Source organism: Erinaceus europaeus, chromosome 12 (assembly GCF_950295315.1).
Source record: "Erinaceus europaeus chromosome 12, mEriEur2.1, whole genome shotgun sequence".
NCBI lineage: Eukaryota > Metazoa > Chordata > Mammalia > Eulipotyphla > Erinaceidae > Erinaceus > Erinaceus europaeus.
This window is the reverse complement of record NC_080173.1, coordinates 37556217-37579495: the sequence shown is the minus strand read 5'-3', so window position 1 is coordinate 37579495 and position 23279 is coordinate 37556217. Positions and strand designations below refer to the sequence as shown.

General features: G+C 40.6%; 1 protein-coding gene across 21 annotated transcripts in view; it reads left to right on the top strand.

Moving 5' to 3' along the window:
* Positions 1–23279, top strand: part of CACNA1D (calcium voltage-gated channel subunit alpha1 D) — a 375944-nt gene that overhangs the window by 197313 nt on the left and 155352 nt on the right. For all 21 annotated transcript variants that reach the window (XR_009552983.1, XR_009552982.1, XM_060203128.1 and 18 more), the window contains exons 5-7: positions 12905–13047; positions 20074–20226; positions 20851–21047. Coding sequence is in view for 19 of the 21 variants with exons in the window: in XM_060203128.1 (XP_060059111.1) it covers positions 12905–13047; positions 20074–20226; positions 20851–21047 (493 nt within the window). In the remaining 2 variants the exon portion in view is untranslated. The remainder of the gene's footprint in view (positions 1–12904; positions 13048–20073; positions 20227–20850; positions 21048–23279) is intronic.

Here is a 23279-nt window from a genome sequence, read left to right as displayed (position 1 = left end):
TAAAACAATCTTTTGTGGGAGCATGGTTGTCTTTTTCATGCATGATTGCAGTCAGGATTCAAGGAGTTCTCTGGAAATGGTGATGCCTTTGCCAGCCTCCCAGTGAGAGTAGCTTTGAATTTCTCTCCTGGTTAATGGAAGGAAATCTAAGTGCCTGATGAGTGATGTTGAGTAGAGAGCCCTTATGCTCAGCACCCTGCTAGGTTAAAAAAGAAAAAGAAAGCAGTAGCAGTCTAAGAGTTCCTTCACAGCAGTGAGATACTCAGCTATACAACATTCCTGGAACAAGACCATTCTTTTTTTTCCCCTGCTGGCTTGTGGGGGAAAACTCTGCCATCTACTATCCTATTTTAAACAAGTGTCTGCATAATGGTAGCTCTCTGGCATAAAGAGAGAGATAAACCAGTACATACAGAGAGAACTTCTGTCATAGCACCCCAACTCTGTGAGCTAACAGAGAAGGTTAGGATGAGAACTAGCATCCTGTGCTATTCTGCCCCTTCCATACCCACAAAAGTAAGTCAGTGTCCACTGAGGAAAGCTGGAACTTTGGGTTACAAACCTGTACAGGAAAATAGCATAATTCCCTTCACTAGGTCTTTACTTAGTTACCTGCCTATAAAGTGGGCCAATCATAAAAACTGAATTTCCCAGAGAGAGAGAGAGAGATTAGATTATCAAGTAGCCTCTCCAGCAGTGCCTCTGTGCCTGTGTTCAGCACAGTTAAGCAAGGCATTGCTCCTTTGGGGAATGGGAAACTCATGCTGAGAAATGTTGGGTTGAGTAGGGTAGACTTTTGTGCCTTTCAGATCTAGAAAGATAAAATGGTAGCCATCCTAAGTGGCGTTCAAGCAGAGTAATTGGACATATAGGGAAAACTCAGCTTTTGCAAAGTCTGCTATAGTCCACTGCTATCTCAGTGTTACTACAGAGAGTGTACAGGTAAAATGAGCATGTGACAGAATTGTGCCAGGCACTTTTCTATTTAGAGAATTCTAACAAGGCATGGCAAAAAAAAAAAAACAAAACCCTACAGAGCTCTTGGTTCTGGACTAATCTTGCTGTACTTTTCCTGTTCCTGGGCTTTCTGTTGTGCTAGGAGAAAGAGATGCTTCACTCCATTTGTTTGGTCCCAATTACCTTATCTTTCAACCTGACATCTTCTGTCTATCCAATAATAAATAAAACTTATTATTATTGGATAGATAGATAGAAATTGAAAGGGGAGGGGGGGATAGGGAGAGAAATAGAGAGGTACCTGCGTCACTGCTTCATCACTTGTGAAGCTTCCCACTGTAGATGGGGACCAGGTGTGCCACCACCTGCCCCCCCCATGACTTTTTTTTTTTTTGCCTCCAGGGTTATCACTGGGGCTCGGTGCCAGCACTACGAATCCACTGCTCCTGGAGGCTGTTTTTCCCATTTTGTTGCCCTTGTTGATGCCCTTGTTGTGGTTGTTATTGTTGTTATAGCTGTGGTTGTTTTGGATAGGGCAGAGAGAAATTGAGAGAGGAGGGGAAGGGAGAGAGGAGGAGAGAAAGACACCTGCAGACCTGCTTCACTGCTTGTGAAGTGACCCGCCTGCAGGTGTGGAGCTGGGGGCTTGAACCAGGATCTTTACGCCATCCTTGTGCTTTGCACCATGTGCGCTCAACCCACAGTGTTAATGCCCATGTGAACCATGTGCGCTTAACCCACAGTGTTAATGCCCAGCCCCCTCCTGTGACTCTTTAATGAAAGATTTGGGGGGGGGGGGCTAGATGGTGGTTTACCTGGTTGAGCACATATGTTACAACATGAAACATATGTGAATATAAGGACCATGAAACATAAGGACCATGAAACATAAGGACCCAGGCTCAAGCCCCTAGTCCCCACCTACAGGGGGAAAGCTTTACAAGCGGTGAAGCAGTGCTGCAGGTGTCTCTCTGTCTCTTTATCTCTCTATCTCTCCCTTCACTCTTCTTTTCTGGCTATCTCTGTTCAATACATAAATGAAGATAATAAAAAAAATTTAAAGAGGGCCGGGTGGTAGTGCAGAGGGCTAAGCGCACATGGTACAAAATGCAAGGACCAGCATAAGGATCCCGATTCAAGCCCTCCACTCCACACCTGCAGGGGGGTCGCTTCGCAAGCAGTGAAGCAGGTATGCGGGTATCTTTCCTCCTCTCTGTCCCCCTCTCCTCTCTTGATTTCTCTCTGCCCTATCCAATGACAATGGCAGCAATGACAACAATAACAATAATAACAAGGGGAACAAAAATGGGAAAAAGTGGCCTCCCAGAGCATTGGATTCATAGTGCAGACACTGAGACCCAGCAATGACTCTGGAGGCAAAATAAATACATAAATAAACAAACAAACAAAAGAAAGATTTTGGGCTAGGGCAGTAACAGCGCTTATGCAAAAGGCTATCATGCCTGAAGTTACCATAAGCCAGAGCTGAGCAGTGCTCTGGTCTGTTTATCTTATCTTATCTTATCTTATCTTATCTTATCTTATCTTATCTTATCTTATCTTATCTTATCTAGTTATCTATCTTTAAACTAAAATAAAAATAGTAAAGAAATATTTTGTCAGCCCCTGCTCTAGAGTACAGACACCCTGAAGCCTTAGTTAAATGTTTCTGAAAGAAGGCCTGGAAGAAATAAACTAATAGGCAAGTAACTTTACTGCTTTCCAAAACAAAATTCAAGGTTCTTTACAGGAAGACAACAAAATCTAGAAACTGAACAAAGTATCCAGCATCTAGTCAGATGTTATTAGACATGTGAAGAAATGAAGCTTCTAACTTGGATGAAATTCCTTCAAGAGAAACAAACTTAGAACAGCTGGGGAGAATGCTAGTGGCAGGAGTACAGGACTTGCATGTATGAGGCTTCATGTACCACCATCTGCTGGAGTAAATCTCTGATATCTCTCTCTCTCTCTCTCTCTCATGAAATAAATCTTTTTAAAACATCCTGAAAATAAAAAAAGACCCTGAAATTACATCAGTAATGAAATTAGCAGGAAACTACTTATAAGGAAAAATGGCTTTTATAATTAAATTGACAGAATTAAGAAATATATGACTACAATGAGGAAAGATGGGACAGTATAAAAAAGGACAAAATATCAGAAATGAAAATTCTTCTGGATTCGTTCAACAGCACACTAGACACCAAATAAGAAAAAGGTGAAGGAATTTAAATATATAACAATAACATAGAGTAATTATGAAGGAAAAATAATCACCACCTTTGTGACCTCTGGGGTAATATCAAGAGAACCAATAAGAAGACTAAGATAAATGGAAGAAATGAGTTCACATTTTCAATTACTTACAAACCCGGAATAACAACAGAATACAAGCAAAATAAAAACAAATAAAATGACTTTGAGACAGCTTATAATTATAAACAAGTTGCTTAAACACAAAGATAAAGAGAAAGTCTGGAAAGTAACCAGAGGAAGAAAATATTACAGGCTTGCTATCCTAAGTTCTGCTCGCTGGAGTGATACCTTTAAAGTGCTGGAGAAAACCACGTAGAATTCTCAGGCACTGAGGACATCTTTCAAGCTAAAAGAAAATGTTTTGGGGCTGGGTGGTGGCACGCCATGTGTAAAGACACATCACCTTATATAAGGACCCAAGTTCAAGCTCCCATCTCCCACCTGCAAGGGGTCTGTGTCTCTCTCTCTTTCTCTCTCTCTCTCTCTCTTTTTCTCTCCCCTCCCTCTTTATCTGCCCTATCTTTCTGTCTGTCTCTATCCAAAAAAGAAAGGAAAAACAGGCCCCCCCCCAGGAGTAGTGGGTTCATTGTGCAGGTATAGAGAGAGACCCAGCAAGAAAGGAAGGAAAAAAGAAAGAAAATGTTTTTGGACAAACTTAAGGCTTGGAATTCATCACCAGTTGACCTGTACCTCAACAAATGTTAAAGAAATGTTTTCACAAGAAAGAAAAATGATGCCCTGAAAAAAAGACAGAGATCTACACAAAAGCAATGAGAAATGTCAGAATGGTCATCTGCGAGGGAGGTAGATGGTTACAAGTTCAAGGTGTGTAGTATGAATCCTAGAGAATGGTGAACAAACTTGAACTTTACAAGATGTGATCTACTGCCTCTAAAAGGAAAATTGTTCTCTACACTGACAAAATATTTTGCTGCCTGCTTTGCAAAATTTTATTTGTTACCAGTCATTCTCACTCCTATCTGGTTATTGAATGTTTGGTAGTACAATGAGAAAGTTAAGCAGTTTAGGTCTGAATATCCTCAAAGATTTATTACTTGGCACTTAACAAGAACGTCTTGCTGCTGTTGGCCTAGAGGAATCACTAGAAAAATAAAGGAGTACAGTTAATAAGCTTGTACTGGGGAGTAAGTGGAATTTTTAAACAGCTCAATTTAAGCTTTAAAAAAAGGTAGGAGGAAGAGAAGGGAACTCTGGGTAGAGCAGATATAAAATGAACAGCAAGATAGTAGATTTAATTCCAACTAGATCCTTACTGAGATTTCATATACATCATCAGATTTTAGATATATAATATAAGCTAAGTCCCAAATATATAGTGTCTTCAAGAAATCTACTTTAAATTCAAAGACAATTAATTTAAAAGTAAAGGAACAAAGAATATATGCCACATAAAACTGATCAAAGAAAACTTGTGTGACTAGATTGATATTCAACAAAGTAGACTTAAGGAAAAGGACTATTACCAAGGATAAGAAAAATGTCATAATAAGAAAGGAGCCATTTCCACCGAAAGGTTATAATAATTCTAGGTTTATGTACATGCATATGTACACACACACACACACACACACACACACACACACACCAGAGATTCAGAATACAAGAAGCAAGGCCAAAGAGATAGATAGCTAAGCCTGTTAGAACCCCTGAGGCCCCAGGGACTGCAAGTTCAACTCTCAGCACCACCTTATAGCAATTCTGAACAGTGCTCTGGTCTGTTTCTCTATCTGTTTGTTTTAAATAAGCACACTGTAAAAAAAAATGTATGAAGCAAAAATTTTAGAACTAAAAGAAAGAGTAGACAAATTACTATTGTCCCCCTCCTTCCTTCCCTTAGCTCTGGTTTATGGTGGTGCCAAGAATTGAACTTGATACCTTTGGTGCCTCAGGCATGATTTCTTCTGTCTATGATACTGTCTTCTTTGCTGTAGTTGTACATTTTCATACTCCACTCTTGAGTAATGTTCATAGAATACCTAGATGAAATGGCTGAGGATACAGGGAGATTTAAATAGTAGCACCAACCAACTTGACTTTACATTTTAAAAAAATCACATTAGTGATTTAATAATGATTAACAAGATTGTAAGATAACAAGGGTACAATTCCACATACTTCTCACCACCAGAGTTCCATGTCCCATCCCCTCCACTGGAAATTTCCCTATTCTTTATCCCTCTCTGGGAGTATGGACCAAAGTTCTTTATGGGATAAAGAAAGTGGAACATCTGGCTTCTGTAATTGCTTCTCTGCTGGACATGGATCTTCGCAACTGGATCCATACCCCCAGCCTGTTTCTATCTTTCTCTGGTAGGGTAGGGCTCTGGGGTGTCAAGGTTTCAAGACACATAGTGAGGTTGTGTGCCTGGGGAGGTCAGAATGGCATGATGGTAGCATCTGCAACTTGATGGTTGAAAGACAGTAAGATATAAAGCAAATTGTTCCATAAACAGGAACCCAAAGGTAGGAATAGAGCAACTGAAACTAGAGGTCTTCATGTGGAAAGAAGCTAGGAAGTCTATTGTATGCATGTTCCATGTGGCCCATGAATTTAGTAGTTTTTGCCTGAGCCCAATAGCTAACATGCAAGTGGATTAAAGGTACTGACTGGGAAGATGGTGTCTGAGTTGAGAATAGGACTAAAAAGCTGAATTAGGGCAGAGAGTGGCTCCCAAATATGAGTAAAGTATATAAATACCATTAGCTGTTAACCCTATCAATCTGACCTAGGTCCCATATCTATTCATATTTAGCACGGGACCCTGTGCAGCCTCTGAATCCCTGTCAGTCTAAGCTCATAGTCCATGGTCACAGCTAGGAATATTCTAGGCTGTACTCATTTCAGAACCAGTCTTTCTTGAGTAGCATAGTGGGTTGACCCAGCGTCCCTTTGGAGATTGGGGCAGTATATTTTTAGAATCCTTCACTGATAGGAGTAGCAGATATTTTTTTTAACAAGTCCATAGAACATTCACCAAGAGAGACTAGTCTAGCCCTTAAAAATGAATTTTAGAGTATTAAAATTATATAAAGTTATGCTTCCAAAATGAATTTAGCAGTGTTTCTGCATAAGAAATAAGTATTTGAAAATCATGTGGATTTCTATATAATGCTCACAAGGAATTGGTAAATGAAAAATTAGAGACATTTCTTTTATATTAAAAAGATATGGCATATTTACAAGTGACATACCAAAAAATGACTAGAACTTATTGAGAGAAATTAAAGAAGATATGACTAAAATGTTATACCATGTTCATGAATCAGAAGACTCAATATTATTAGGATTATACTCATTCCAAATTGAGCTATAGTTTGAATCCCAGTCTCAGTGCCAGCAGGATTTTTTGTGAGATTGACAGATGTATCCTAAAATTGTTATGGAAAATTAGAGAGGGTTAGGGTTAGGGTTGGAGTCTGATTTTAAGATTTGCTATAAATCTAATGTAATCAAAGCAATGGGATGCTGACATGAAGACTAGAAATAAAGATCAATGGAACGGAAAAGGAAGTCTGAAATTAGACCTCTATGTATATGATCAATTGATTTTAGACAATAGATTGAATAAATTTTCCAATAAATTGTGCTGAACAACTGTGAAAAAATCCATGTGAAAAAAAAATCCATGTGAAAAAAATCTATATACAAATGTTATCCAAATGGATCATAGACCTAAATATAAAAGCTAAAACTATAAATTTGAAGAAGAAACTTTTCATGACTTTGGGATTCACACAGATTTCTCAGACACAAAAACTGCTAGTCATTCATTTCAAGAAGTAATTGAAAATGAGTACCTTACCAAAGTAAAAACAATTTCTCTTCAAAAGACTATGAAAAAAAAATCAGATGGGGAAAATATTCACAATTCACATTTATGACAAAGAACTTGTATTCCAAATCTAAAAATCTAAGAGCTTAGTAAGACGACTACTCAGCACTGTAGAAGACTTGAACAGACTGTCACAGACAATATGTAACTGGTCAACAAAGACCTGAAAAGATGCTCGGCATGATTAATAGAGAAGTGCGATAAAAGCCACAGTGTCATAGCACTACATGCCCACAAATTACTAAATGAAAAAAAAATGTATTGCTATTTATGAGAGACTGACAAAACCAAATATTACCCTAGCTGCATAGCAACTGCAACTCATACACTGCTTGTGAAAATTGAACATGGCAGTCATCGTGTTGAAGCTGGCCACTTTCTTCCACCATTAGCCATACACTGGCCATATGACCATACTACCATAGTACTCTGAGGTGCTTATTCAAGGGAAATGAAAACACATGTTCACGAAGAGGCTCTGTCAGAGTAGAGGAAAACTGGAAAGAGCTCAAATATCTCTCAACAGATGAATGAATAAACTCTGTAACATGCTCATGCAATGGTAACTCACTCAAGATGCAAAGAGGTGAGCTGTTTTTTGATAAAGGTAACAAATTGGGTGAATCTCAGACATGATGAGCAAAAGAAGGGAAACCAAAAAGGGAACATATTGTGGGGTTCTATTTATGTGAACTACTAGGAAAGAAAGGGGGAGGCGAGAGAGAAAGGAAGGAAAGAAGAAAAGAAAGAAAAGGAAAGGAAGAAAGGGAGAAAGAAAGGAAGGAAGGAAGAAAAAAGAAAGAAAGGAAGGAAGGAAGAAAGAAAGAGAGAGAGAAAGGAAAGAAACCCAAAGTCGGTACCTGGGGCTGGATTTGGCAGAGAACTGCAGTGGGGCTAGAGAAAACTACTTGAGATATTAGAAATGTTCTGCAACTTGGCTTCTGCATTTATCACAGTTCATCTTTGTACATTTTAAGTAATACACTTAATTCTATATGAAGATACAATGACAGTGATTTATTTACTTATTTATTTATTTTTGCCTCCAGGGTTATTGCTGGGACTCCGTGCCTGCACCACAAATCCATTGCTCCTGGAGGCTTTCTTTTCCTTTTTATTGCCCTTATTGTTTATCATTGTTGATGTTGTTGTTGTTGATGCTGTTGTTTGTTGTTGTTGGATAGGTCAGAGAGAAATTGAGAGAGGAGGGGAAGACAGAGAAGGAGAGAGAAAGATAGACAACTGTAGACCTGTTTCACCGCTTTTGAAGCAACCTTCCCCCTGCAGGTGGGGAGCTGGAGGCTCGAACCAGGATCCTTACTCCAGTCCTTGTGCTCCACAGCAAGTGCGCTTAACCTGCTGTGCTACTGCTTGCCCCCTACAATGGCTTATTTTTATGAGAGAGACCAGAACATCACTGAGTTTTGTGTTGGTGCCAGAGACTGAACCTTGGGTCATCTATGCTCTGACAAATCAACTAGTGTTGATTTGAAAAGGAAAAATAAAAATAATCTGGGAAGAAGTTAATTTAAAGTATATCTAGGGGAAGGCTTATGGCTGAGCAGAAGAATATAGGTATTCTGTATGTGAAACCTTGGGTTCAACTCCCAGTACCACACCTGGTCAAGTGAACCCTGCAGTGTTTTTGTCTTTCTCTCTGATAAAAAGATTTTTAAAGTTGGGCTGGGGGAAATAGCTCAGCAGTTGAGTACATGCTATATACTTGTGTGAGGCTCTGGGTTAGATCCCCAACACTGCACTAAGAAAAGTACTGCTAAATTCATTGGTCTCATTATCCTACCAAGCATAAAAATATTAGAATGCCAGGTTATTTTTTCTCAAAAAATTCACTAAGTTGTAGGCAAAGGAGAAGTGGAATTAAAGATAAAAAATTAAATCATTATGTTTTTAGTCAAATCAAATTCCTATTCTCTAAAACTCCCAACTGTATCTCACTCCAGTAGATTTTTCATTCCCAGTCAACCATGACCTGTTGTTTTTGTCCAGATTCCCAACAACAGAGAGGAGATGAAAGTAATGAGTATTTCTAAAATGTCAACTGTTAATAATGTAACAACCAGAGGACTCAATGTGTGCACTAGAGATCTTATTCCTTGCGTAGACAGATTTGATCTATGCCTGCATTTACCCCTCCATCTTCCAATAATTTATATATTTTAACTACTCAGACTCACCACTGATGCATATTTTGGGTAAGAAAAACACTGGGTACTTTTTTTTTTTTTTTGTCAGTTTAGGCAGCTGCAAGCCTGTTTTCTCCACTCTAAGGGTAAACTTCTAGTAGCATTCCAGGATCAAATGCTTTCTCCATGTGCCCTTACTTCTTCAGGCTTCTTGTATTTCTATATGGGGTGGGGATAGGGGAGAGAGTATAGTCCCAGTTTGAATGGAGAAGGTGGAGCTCTGACTCCTGTACTCCAGTTTACTTACTTTACAGAGGATATTGAAGCCCAGAGATAGACAGATAGGGATATTGAAGCCCAGAGATAGACAGAGGTTTTCTTAATGTTTCCTATCTGTTAAGAATGGAAGTCTGTGCATTAAAAAGTTTGAGACATTCAATCAATTTTCCCCCTCTCATATTAATTAGTGATCTATATGACTACAAATTAATAGTAGTGTACATAAACACCATTCCCACCACCAAAAGACTGTATCCCATCCCATCCCCCCCCCAGTGAAGCCGAACATCCACCCTCACCCTCATCCTCAACGAAGGGTTTTTAGTTCATAATGAAATAGTGTCTACTTAGACTTAGATACCCTCCTCACCTATTTCCTCTTACACTTCCCTCACTCACTCCCAAGCTACCCTTATCAAAGCAAAAGCTGAATAAGGGCAAGAGACTGGCATACTTTAACGATGACTCTAGTCACTATCATGTCACCCCATCAGCTGGGACCCTAGTTGGGGAGTCCTGAGATTCCCAAACAGACATGATGGGCCTAGAGCTCGAATAAGTCCCTCTCTCCATTGTTACCAGTCATCTCTATCAGGAACAACACACAGACCCCTTTGTGGGCCCCCATAGGACCTTGCCCTCAACTTGGATCAATGATAGAGAATGTTCCATCCTTAAAAGGGACAACATACTCTATGCTACACTTGAGGAATATGGGTCCTGATATTGGGGCAGCTTGGAATGTTCCTACTCATGACCACAGAATGTGAGCTCAGATATACAGTGATGCAGAGGTCACATAGGCTCCTAAGCTGAATATGGGCCCCATATTCAGATCACATCAGATCGATGGGGTTTACAGCCAACAATATTTATGCACCTTTCCCATATTTGGAAGCTACTTTCTTCCCTGATCTAGCTTTCTGGTCCTTTTTCCAGCCATGACATCATTTCCCCAGACAATAAATTGGATCCACATGCATATCAGATTTCAGGCTCAGGGGAAAAAAAAAAACTAGTATAGCCCCAGGCCCATTGGAATATAACTAAAATAGGCCTACTAGCTATCTACAAAATGGAGACCCCCCCCCCAACTTTTCATCTGCACTACTCCAGCCTTTAGGTCCATGATTAGTCAATAATTTGTTTGGTTCTATATGTTAACTCTCTTTTCAGCCACCCGGTTCCAGATGCTAACATGATGCCAACCAGACTTCCCTGAACAGACAACCCCACCAATGTGTCCTGGAGCTCCACTTCCCCAGAGTTCCACCCCACTAGGGAAAGAGAGAGGCATGCTGGGAGTATGGATCGACCTGTCAATGCCCATGTTCAGTGGGGAAGCAATTACAGAAGCCAGACCTTACACCTTCTGTGTCCCACAATGACCCAGAGGGTTAAAGAATAGGAAAGCTATCTGGGGAGGGGATGGGATACGGAGTTCTGGTGGTAGGAATTGTGTGGAGTTGGACCCCTCTTATCCTATGGTTTTGTCAGTGTTTCCTTTTTATAAATAAATAAATAAATAAGAAATAATTAAAACAAACAAACAAAAGAATGGAAGTCAATGCTGACTCCATGTACTCTGGATGTTTGGGAAAAGCAACCAGCTTCAGGCTCAGGCTTCTCTGCAATAGAGAGAGGGGGGGAGATGGAGAGAGGGAGAGAGGGGGAGAGAGAGAGAGAGAGACTGAGAGAGACTTTTTGCCTATTTCCAAGGCAGTGCTGTAGAACAAGAGAAAAAGACCAAGGAGTGTACATGGATACTTGAACACTGATACTTGGAAAGTAATCTTAAGTCACCACCTGCATAGATAGCTTTCCTAGTCCTTTGGGATGGAGATTCCTGTGGAAGAGTTTGAAGTTTCCTTTTTAAAAAGATTTTTCTTCTTTAATTGTGTGTGTGTGTGTGTGTGTGTGTGTGTGTGTGTGTGTGTGTGTGTGTGTGTGTTACCTTGAATGGGAAGACTTAACATGAGCTTTGCTGTAGGGATGGATGGTGATTAAAAAACATGCTAATGAGAGGCACCTGTCATAAGTTGGTTCTTTTTCCCCAGTCACAGCTAGAGAGCCCACCATGAAATTTTGACAAGGTTGACACCATTGGCTTAGTTCCATATAATCAATCCTGCACTCCCCACCTCTTCCTTCCCCCTTCACAAACACACACACACAAACTGACTGGGTTCACTGCTATCATTAAACAAAAAGTCAGTCTTTAAATGCCCTCCCTCCACCCCCAGAACACCATGTCTGTGCCCCATCAGGGCTGCTCCAGACCACCCTGTGTGTTGTGCAGGTCCATGTCTTTTGGTCTCTGGATGCCTGTCAGGGAGGGCAGAGTCTCTGCTTGGGCTGCTAATTAAACTGGAGAAACCTTCCCTTTGTGGCTGGGCCAATCCTTCCCACAATCTGATTTGGCCAGGATGTGTGTGCTGTTTGAAACAGGGAAATGCAGATTTATGCCAGAAAAGAAAAACACAGGATAAATGTTTATTTGAAAGAGCAAAAGTAACTGTCAAATGAGCAGATTGCCCAAAAATAATCTTGATCTGAAAAAAACCTTGTGAGAGTTGAAAAAACATGTTTTCAGCTGCCAGCGACAATATTATTCACATGTTCAAAAGAGAGAAGGGTGATATTTAAAACTTGCCCTAGGTGACTGCTTTGGGACCTTACACGACTTCATCACAACTATGATTTACATCATTCCCCCCAAATCCTTTGTGTGGTGTACACATTGGAAATGGTATAACATACCAATCAAGATCTGGGAATTTGAAGTATTCATTCACTGATTTATTCATCAGATAGCTCTTCCATGCTTTCCTGTGTTAGAAACTGTCCTAGGCAGGAACAAACTACTTGAACAAAAACAAACTCAAATTCCCTGCCTTTAGAGAAATGGCCACTTTCCAGGGGGAATCAGCATTCATATGCTTAGCTGTAACCATGAGCAGGTTGAGTTGATCTCCTTGGTATAAAGCAGTGTCAGTAATAATAGCTCCCATCACATCAGGTTGGGTGAGGACTAGTGAGCTAAGGTGCTCAGCACATAATGGGTGCTCACAGGTGACAGCTGCTAAATATTGTTCTTTCCCTATTGGCTGTTCTTCTGGTCATGGGTGGATCCCTGATGAGGGCTGACTCAATCGAAGAAGCTCTTTCATGAGGGAAAGGAAGCTGGCATAGTCACTTCAGATCACACCACACTCTCAGTCCCTGAAGAGAGGGGCCACATCCATGATTTACAGCTTTACTCCTGCCTTTGCCTTGCTTTCTCTTGATTTCAGCAGCATCCTCACCAAATTTGTCCTGGTTCAGAAATAACTACCCTTATCATCCTTTTTTTTTTCTTCTTCCTTGGGTGACAGACGCTCATGTCTCTTCCCCTCTTCTCCTCCTTTTCAGACTATTTAGTGTAATTTTGGAACAATTAACCAAAGAAGCAGAAGGCGGTAACCACTCTAGTGGCAAGTCGGGTGGCTTCGATGTCAAAGCCCTTCGCGCCTTTCGAGTGTTACGACCACTTCGACTTGTATCAGGAGTGCCCAGTAAGCACGTTTGGTTTGTTTATGGGGGTGGTGGTGCTGGTGTCTTCCTTCTGGGTGGGCCTCAGAAGTCACCGAGGACCCTGCAGACTACCACAGAGGCCTTCAATTTGCAGGGCACTTGGGTTGGCACAGTCACTTCAGATACCTGGGACAGTCCCAGGAAGAGAAGGTGGTGGTAGTTATCATCTCCCTGCTCCTGTAGAGGAGAGAATGCTCTCTTTCAGAGAGACAAAGTCATCAGGGGTACAGCACCTTGGTGAATAAGTCCAGGCTCATTTTCCTGTTAGTACTAAGTACTGCCCTCTCATGTCACTCCCTCCTTCCCTCCCTCTCTCCCTCAGTTCTGCCCCTCTGACAGTGGTGAGCTATGTCATTGAGGGAGGGAGAGACGTCCCCTATTGGGGACATTTGAGGGTAGATGATCAAACCTTTCCTAGGACTGTGCCTATGCAGGGGGCCCTGCTTGCAGCTGGAGGAAAAACATGACTCTCCAGGGTGTGCCATTTGGCATAGTTTCTAAGGCCAGCAGAAGAGCACAGATATGTTTTCCTCCTCTAGAAGTTCTTTAAGAAATTTTACTGGACCTCTTGGTGCTTAAGAAGTACTGAATAGTCTTGGGGTGATGAGGGTGTGAACTCTAGCTGGAACACTTGAAACTGTAGGAAGTGGTATTTTCTTTTTTTCTTTTCTTATCGTTTTTATTATTTATTTTTATTTCTTTATTGGGCAATTAATGTTTTACATTCAACAGTAAATACAATAGTTTGCACATGCATAATATTTCCCAGTTTCCCGTATAACAATACAACCCCCACTAGGTCCTCTATCATCCTTCATAGACCTGTATTCTCTCCACCCACCCAACTTTGGTGCGATACGCCAATTCTATTTCAGGTTCTACTTCTGTTTTCTCTTCTGATCTTGTTTTTCAACTTCAGCCTGAGAGTGAGATCATCCCATATTCATCCTTCTGTTTCTGACTTATTTCACTTAACATGAATTTTTCAAGATCCATCCAAGATCAGCTGAAAATGTTGAAGTCACCATTTTTTTACAGCTGAGTAGTATTCCATTAGTATATATACTAATATACTAATATAGTAGTATTCCATTAGTATATATACCACAACTTGCTCAGCCACTCATCTGTTGTTGGACACCTGGGTTGCTTCCAGGTTTTGGCTATTACAGATTGTGCTGCCAAGAACATATGTGTACACAGATCTTTTTGGATGGATGTGTTGGGTTCCTTAGGATATATCCCCAGGAGAGGAATTGCAGGATCCTAGGGTAGGTAGGTCCATTTCTAGCCTTCTGAGAGTTCTCCAGACTGTTCTCCACAGAGGTTGGACCAATTGACATTCCCACTAGCAATGTAGGAGGGTTCCTCTGACCCCACACCCTCTCCAGCATTTGCTGCTGTTACCTTTTCTGATGTATGACATTCTCACAGGAGTGAAGTGGTATCTCATTGTTGTGTTTATTTGCATTTCTCTGACAATCAGAGACTTGAAGCATTTTTTTCATGTGTTTCTCGGCCTTTTGGATCTCTTCTGTGGTGAATATTCTGTCCAAGTCCTCCCCCCATTTTTGGATGGGGTTATTTGTTGTCTTGTTGTTGAGTTTGGCAAGCTCTTTATGTATGTTGGTTATTAAACTCTTATCTGATGTATGGCATATAAAGATTTTCTCCCATTCTGTGAGGGGTCTCTTGGTTTGGGTAGTGGTTTCTTTTGCTGTACAGAAGCTTTTTAATTTGATGTAGTCCCATAGGTTTATACTTGCCTTAATCTTCTTTGTAATTGGATTCGTTTCATTGAAAACGTCTTTAAAATTTATGTGGAAAAGAGTTCTGCCAATATTTTCCTCTATCTGATAGTTTCTGGTCTAACATCCAAGTCCTTGATCCACTTGGAATTTACTTTTGTATTTGGTGAGATACAGTGATTCAGTTTCATTCTTCTGCATGTTTCAACCCATTGTTTCCAACACCATTTGTTGAAGAGACTCTCTCTGCTTTCCCCATTTAATAGTCTGGGCACCTTTGTCAAAGATTAGATGCCTATAGGTATGGGGCCTCACTTCTGGGCTCTCAATTCTATTCCACTGGTCAGTGTGTCTATTCATGTTCCAACTGTTTGTTGTCATCAAACAGTTTTGATGACAATGTCCCTATAATACAGTTTGAGATCTGGGAGTGTGATGCCTCTGGTTCTGTTCTTTTTTCTCAAGATTGTTTTGGCAATTCTAGGTCTTTTCTGGTTCCAGATAAACATTTGTAGCATTTGTTCTATTCTCCTAAAAAATGTGCTTGGGATCTTGATGGGGATAGCATTAAATATGTAGATGGCTCTGGGTAGTATATTCATTTTGATGATGTTAATTCTTCCAACCCATGAACATGGGATATCTTTCCACTTCTTTGTGTCTTTTTCAATTTCTTTGAGTAGTGACTCATAATTTTCAGTGTACAAGTCTTTCACTTCTTTGGTTAGGTTTGCTCCTAGATATTTTATTGTTTTTGTTGCTATAGTAAAAGGAATTGATTTCTGGATTTTAATTTCTTCTTAGTGTTTGCATAGAGGAATGCCACTGACTTTTGAATGTTAATTTTGTAGCGTGACACCTTACTGTATTGCCTGATGATTTCCAAAAGCTTCTTGCTGGATTCCTTAGGCTTTTCCATGTATACTATCATGTCATCTGCAAATAAGGAAAGTTTGACTTCTTCTCTTCCAATGTGTATCCCTTTAATTCCTTGCTCCTGCCTGATGGCTATGGCAAGAGCTTCCAACACTATATTGAATAGTAATGGTGATAGTGGGCAGCCCTGTCTAGTACCTGATCTGAGGGGAAATGCTTCCTGTTTTTCACCGTTGAATATGATGTTGGCTGTGGGTTTGCTATCTATGTAGGTTTCCACTATCTTGAGGAATTTTCCATCTATTCCCATTTTTTGTAGTGTTTTGATCATAAAGGGATGTTGTATTTTGTCAAAGGCTTTCTCTGCATCTATTGATATGACCATGTGGTTTTTGGTCTTGCTTTTGTTGATGTGGTGGATCATGTTGATTGATTTATGTATATTAAACCAAACTTGCATGTCTGGGATATACCCCACTTGGTCATGATGAACAGTCTTTTTAATATACTGCTGTATCTGGTTGGCTAGAATTTTGTTCAGTATTTTTGCATCTATGTTCATCAGAGATATTGGTCTGTAGTTTTCTTTTTTGGTTGTGTCCCTGTCTGCTTTTGGTATCAGAGTGATGTTGCCTTCATAGAAGCAGGCAGGGAGTATTCCAGTGTCTTCAATCTTCTGGAAGACTTTTAAAAGTAGAAGTATTGGTTCTTCTTTGAAAGTTTTGTAGAATTCATTTGTAATACCATCTGGTCCAGGACTTTTGTTTTGGGGGAGATTTTTGATAACTGTTTCAATTCCATTAGCTGTGATGGGCCTGTTCATGTTATCTACTTCCTCTTTACTTAGTTTTGGAAGTTGTTAGGTATCTAGGAAATCATTCATTTCTTCAGGTTCTTTAGCTTGGTGGCATATAATTGTTCATAGAAGCCTCACATGATATGTTGAATTTCAGCAGTGTCTGTTGTGATAACTCCTTTTTCATTTAGTATCTGATTTATTTGGGTCTTTTCCCTTTTTTGTTTTGTGAGTCTGGCTAAAGGTTTGTTGATTTTGTTCACTCTTTCGAATAACCAATATTTACTTTTGTTGATCTTTTGTATGGTTTTCTTAGTCTCAGTGTTATTTATTTCTGCCCTAACTTTAGTGATTTCCATCCTTCTGGTTGCTTCAGGGTTCCTTTGTTCTTCTTCTTCTAGGTCTTTAAGATGTGCAGTCAGGCTGTTTATTTGTGCTTTTTCTTGTTTCCTAATGTGTGCTTGTATAGCTATGAACTTCCCTCTTAGTACTGCCTTAGCTGTGTCCCAAATATTTTGATAGCTTGTGTCTTCATTTTCATTGAAATCTCGAAACATTTTGATTTCTTCCTTGATTTCCTCTTTGACCCAGAAGTTGTTAAGAAGTGTACTATTGAACTTCCACATTTTGGGACTGTTACTAATCTTTTGTTGATTGTTAAGTGTTACTTTAATTACACTGTGGTCTGAGAAGATGCTTGGGATGATTTCAGTGCTCTTGAATTTTCTGATGCTGTTTTTGTGGCCTAACATATGGTCTGTCCTTGAGGATGACCCATGTGGATTTGAGTAAAATGTGTCTTCCAGTTTCTTGGGATGAATGACTCTGAAAATGTCCAATAGTTCTAGTTTATCTATCTCTTCATTTAGCTCCTTTATGTGTTTATTGATTTTCTGCCTGTATGATCTGTCAAGTTGAGAGAGTGGGGTGTTGAAGTCCCCTACTATGATTGTGCTGCTGTTAATATATTGCTGTAGCTCTTTCAGTGGATGTTTGATGTATTTAGATGGCTTCTCATTGGGTGCATAGATGTTAATAATTGTTAAGTCCTCTTGATTGACTGATCCTCTGAGCATTAAGTAGTGTCCATTCCTATCTTTTTTTATCTTATCTGTTTTAAAGTCTATCATGTCAGATATGAGAATAGCTGTTAATATTTTCTTCCATAGTCTCATTTGTTGTTCCTGTATTTCTGATTACAATTTTTTCAAATTCTTTACTCCTGTGATTATTTTCTTAGCTAGTGTTCGGATGTTGAACTCATTATTTTGTGCTTCACCCTCTGGGGGACTTTTAGCTCGACTCTTGTCCTGGTTCGTTTCTCCAATATTTCTTCTTGTTGTTTTAACCATTTTATATATTATGTTATGAGTTCCCTCTCTTAGTACTTTTCAAATTACTGATCACTATTGCCTGGATTGACTTGTGTCTAAGTAAGTTAAAGGGTTCACAGTGGTGGAAGTTAACAGTTGTTTCAATAGTATTTTAATCCCTGAGTTGGAGCTCAGTGGTTTAAAAGCCTCTTTTTTTTTTTATTTATTCCCTGTAGGCTACAGGAGCCTGAGGTCTTTTAAACTATAAATAGGCTTCTTAGCTTAATCAGTGACTCCTGACCAAGAGATAAAGCAGGGTGTGGCAGAGATAATCCATTGGTTATGCAAAGAGACTTTCACAGCCCCTCAGCTATGCCACCAAGGTATAGGTCTTCTCCTGAGTTTCCTGGTTAGATCTCTGTCCCCTTGTGTCCCTCCCTGTCACTGCTCCAGATTCTGAGGGCAGTAGCAATGGAGACTCAGAGTTGCACTTGGTGAGTCTCTGGGGAGTCCTCTCCTCCCTTCATCTGTCCCCTTGTTGGTGGAGCTGACTGGAGGTGGTGTCTCAACTGATAAACTGCTGGACTGTTAGCAGTCACTTAATCTCTCCCTACGCTAGGGTTAGGGTTAGGGTTAGGGTTAGGGTTAGGGTTAGGGTTAGGGCTAGGGCTAGGGTTAGGGCTAGGGCTAGGGCTAGGGCTAGGGCTAGGGTTAGGGTTAGGGTTAGGGTTAGCTTAAGCCACACGTGTTTGTACTCACTGGTGATTTAGTGGGTTCCTGTGGTCATTCTAGTCCTTTATGTTTCGGTCCCCGGTGGTCTCCTTTGGTATTCCTAGTTGACCCCGGAAGTGGTATTTTCTGTGTGCTGTTTTTCTGAGATGCTGCTTCATTTATTCTCATTGAGAGAGACCATCCCAAGTCAAAACCACAGAACTGTCTATGCTAAGTGAATAGAATAACTTCCCTTGGTTGTATTCTGATTTCTACCTGGTTGGATTCTAGCATATCACTGAAGTCTAGCATCTTAGATTCTTACAGTTTTGAATATGGACTGAGAAAATGAGAAAACAATTCGAAAAGTATCTGTCTGAAGGAAAACAAGATGGTTGTAATAAAGGAGTATGAAAGAAAAAAGGAAAAAGGTGATCTATCCCCAGTATCTATTCTGCTCATAGCTTGAAGGAATGTGGATCACTGAACATGGGAGGAAGGAAGCCTGATGTCCTGCCCACTGCTCTCCCTCTCGACTTGCAAACTGTTCACATTCTTCCTAAGGCCTCTCTTCATTGTCTCACTCTCTGTCCTGTAGTTCTGAGCAGTCTTCTGTGAACAGCCTCAGGCTCACATGGCCCTTAATGTAAGGCTTTTTCACCCTAAAGTCTGTAGGGCTCCACCACTCCTTTCTGTGCTCCTCTCCTCTGCCCTCTGTCCAGGAGACCATCTTTATTTGTAATCTGGCCCTAAAACTGTCTCTACTATGATTGGAGCCATCAGAGCACTCTGTAAATAGCTGTCTCTCCCTTATCCTCAGTCACCCTGTCCTACTGGGGGAGAGCCCAAGTCTCTCTAGTTTCTCTGCCTCTTTCTGAGAAGACTCTTTTCCCTATGGCCTGAGGTCTGGCCCTGTAACTCATCCAGGAAACACAGAGCTGGCTCCTTCAGCCTGCTTCTTAGTCCTGAGACTCTTCCTGCTAGACAGCTGCTAGTCATAATGGTACTCTAAGTCCAAAAGAGGGCTGGCACCATACTCTCTCTGCCAGAAGTCAATACTCCTGTGCCCACCAAGGGTCTTTTCTCCTCAAGCTGCTGCCATCCTTGCCCCTTTCCTCATTTTACTCGCTTCCCATTCAGAATCAGTGCCTTTTATTCTCAGATCATGAGTGTGTTGTTAGAGTAAGTCATGTTTGAGGGACCCTGTGGGGTCACATGAACCTGGGCCCATGTGCAAGGGGGACAGCTTCATGGTAGTGAAGTCTTATGCCTGCTGTGTGGTAGATGTTTGAGGAATTTTGTTGAATGAATGAGCATTGACTAACTGTGATACTGGACATTCTCCTTCTTAGGCTTCAGTTTTTCCATCTGTCAAGTGAGAAACATGTATTAGATGATTCTTAAGGCTGCTTTGTAACTCATCTTCTATCCAGGTATAATGCTAACCAAAAGCTGTGAAGTAGCTCTTTGAATTTCATTACTATGTATCAGAAACAGAACAGGCATCATTAGGAACTGGATCATTAAAATCTCTTCTCACAAATGTGTTTCTTTCTCTCCTAGGTTTACAAGTTGTCCTGAACTCCATTATAAAAGCCATGGTTCCCCTCCTGCACATAGCCCTTTTGGTATTATTTGTAATCATAATCTATGCTATTATAGGATTGGAGCTTTTTATTGGAAAAATGCACAAAACATGTTTTTTTGCTGACTCAGGTGAGTACTGAAATTGTTGGCTAACCCTAAGAACTATGGTTTTACAACAAAAAAAAATTAACTTCTGTGGTTGGGTGAAAATCTAAAACAAAATAACTAGGTGACAAATTATTTAACTAGTCCAATAAGCCAAATATACCAGTAAATCTACTGAGTCAACTTTAAATATGGGTTGCTTTCAGAATTTATGAGAATTCAGTCTTTACTTTCATTCTGATTTTCCTTGGGACATGTCCTGGAAAACAAGATGGAAGACACTGCCTCCTCCAACTAGAACATGACTAGAATTAGTAGCATCATCTCAAAATCAGTAGCATTGTTCTAAAATCAATACCATTTTCCTAAAATCAATAGCATCATTCCAAAACTAATAGCTTTGCTCTAAAATCAATTGCATTGTTCTAAAATCCATAAAATTATTCCAGATAGACTTGAGAAATAGATGAGAGAGTGAGGAGAGGAAAAAGAGTGGATTCAGAGTTGAGGCAATTCCATGGAGGGAGGATTCACAGTGGACCTGCAGTTTGAATAGAAGGCAGAGAGAGGTTTCAAGGCCTGGGAGTGGGTCATTGGTGTGTATAGGCTCCTCTCTGGGGTGGTGACATGTTCTTGCTCTACCTGCAGATATCGTTGCTGAAGAGGACCCAGCGCCATGCGCGTTCTCAGGGAATGGACGCCAGTGTGCTGTCAATGGCACTGAGTGTAGGAGTGGCTGGGTCGGTCCCAATGGAGGCATCACCAACTTTGATAACTTTGCCTTTGCCATGCTCACCGTGTTCCAGTGCATCACCATGGAGGGCTGGACTGACGTGCTGTACTGGGTGAGCCTCTGGTGGAATGTGTGAAGTATTCTTGAGGGGATAGAGTGCTTATTAGATAGAGCCATTGGACATTTGACTAAAAAAAAAAGTTTGACTGTCAGGTATTTGGGAAGAGGAGGGACACTCTTTGTTCTTCCTCTTAAGGTCTGAGTAAGGATTTTAGAAAGCCACTCCATAATATTGGCATTCACTCCTCAGTGTTGCTTGAGGAATTCTTAATTGAGTGTGCCTAGTACCCCGCCCCCTTTAAATCAACTGAAGGCCATCCCTATCCTGATTCAGCCCTAAGAAAGTCCAGAGGGTCATTTCCCAGGCTGAGGCTCATGGACTTGCATGAACTAAAACTGACCTTTTCTACATCAAGGCAAATTGTTCCACTAGACCCTGAGTGGAAGCTAGAGGGCATAAACCAATTCCCACTCCTGCTTTCCATAACTTCATTCTGCCTCGAAGCCCCAAAGTAAGGTTCCCCCCTATTATGCAGATTCCTTTTTGTGCCTTCAGTATAATAGCTATCCTAGCAGAAGCCCTGAGCACTCTCTCCCCTGTCTCTTTGGAGTTGTCAGACTCCAGCAGAGAGGGAGGAAGTGACATGTGGGTCTTCCTGGGCTGTTGGATCTGCCCAGCCTGCCATGGAAACAGATGGACACCCACTGCAATGGCTGTGCTTTGACTCCCCTTGCTCCAGCAGAGCCAATGGGAATTTGCTAGAAGTGAAGAATAGTAGTATTTTTAATACTCATCCCCCAGAGCTGAGCTTGCTGGTTTATTTGGTTGAATTTGAAAATGCTCACACTCAGCTCACACAGAGTTGCTGAGAAAAACAGATGATTTGCAGATTTTGAGCCTAAACCAAAATTCAAATAGGATTAACCAGGGCTCCAATATATATATTTTTAAAGGCAGTTAGCAACAAGACATCCGTTAATTGGCAAGCTCTAGTTAGAAGGTCTGCAAGTTGAAAAATAGCTCCTGACAATGTCTAAATTTCAGATCCTTGGAGAGGATTTTGTATTAACTCTGTGGCTTTGGAGAACATTGCATGTAACATTTTAAATAGATTTTTACCTCCATTTCACTAGCAAACACCATTCTTTAGGCTTATTGAAGGCCCTGTATATTCAGTAAATATGCAGGTGAAGAAGGTATGTTCTTATTTTCATCTCCAAAGTATGAGTCTAGTTTGGTAGTAAGGTTTAAATCTCACCCACATGCTATATCTTGATTTTCCTCCTTTTAATGATTGTCACTGTGTGTGTGTGTGTGTGTGTGTGTGTCTTGTCTGTCTGAGAGATTATATTGAATGAACCAAGTTCATGCTCATGTAAGATTCTCAACTAGGGAGTCGGGCGGTAGTGCAGTGGGTTAAGTGCGCATGGCGCATAGCGCAAGGACCAGCGAAAGGATCCCAGTTGAAGCCCCTGGCTCTCCACCTGCAGGGGGGTCCCTTCACAAGCGGTGAAGGTCTGCAGGTGTCTATCTTTCTCTCCCCCTTTTCTGTCTATCCCACCTCTCTATTTCTCTCTATCCTATCCAACAACAACACCACCAATAATAATAACCACAGCAATGATAAAACAACAAGAGCAATAAAAGGGGGGAAAATAGCCTCCAGGAGCAGTGGATTTGTCATGCAGGCACTGAGCCCCAGCAATAACCCTGGAAGCAAAAAAAAAAAACTCAAGTAGAGGGTTTGTTTCTATTAATATCTTCTAAATTGCAACTCCCAGTTCAGTTGAGGTCTCAGTTCCAGTCTTCTCTTGATGTTTTTGACAAATGTAAAAAGAAAGCAGCATCATCCATTTAACCCAAACTCTTGATTCCACTCCCCACCAACAGTACACCAAACAACATTTTGATTTAAAAAAACAAAAACAAAACCTGCAATTCCCCTGTTCTCTCTGTTGTCAGCTGCTAATCCAACATGCCTTGACTAACAGGCATTTTCATCACTCATGTTATATTTCTACATGCTGATTCTCTCATGATACTTTTCTAACTGTCAAGTAAGCAACAGGGTTGGGAGTGTTCAATTAGAAGAGAAAATTCCATGGGCCCAGAAACAAAAGTTGCTACTTGCTTTCCTGAGAACCTTCATGCATCACCTGGGATGAGATAATTATGATCTCCGTTGTTAATATGATAATAACATAGTTAATAATTTGACAGTGTAATAATTACTTTCTCCATGAGTTGCATGGCATCTTTGTACTCACAGAGGAACTCAAGTGA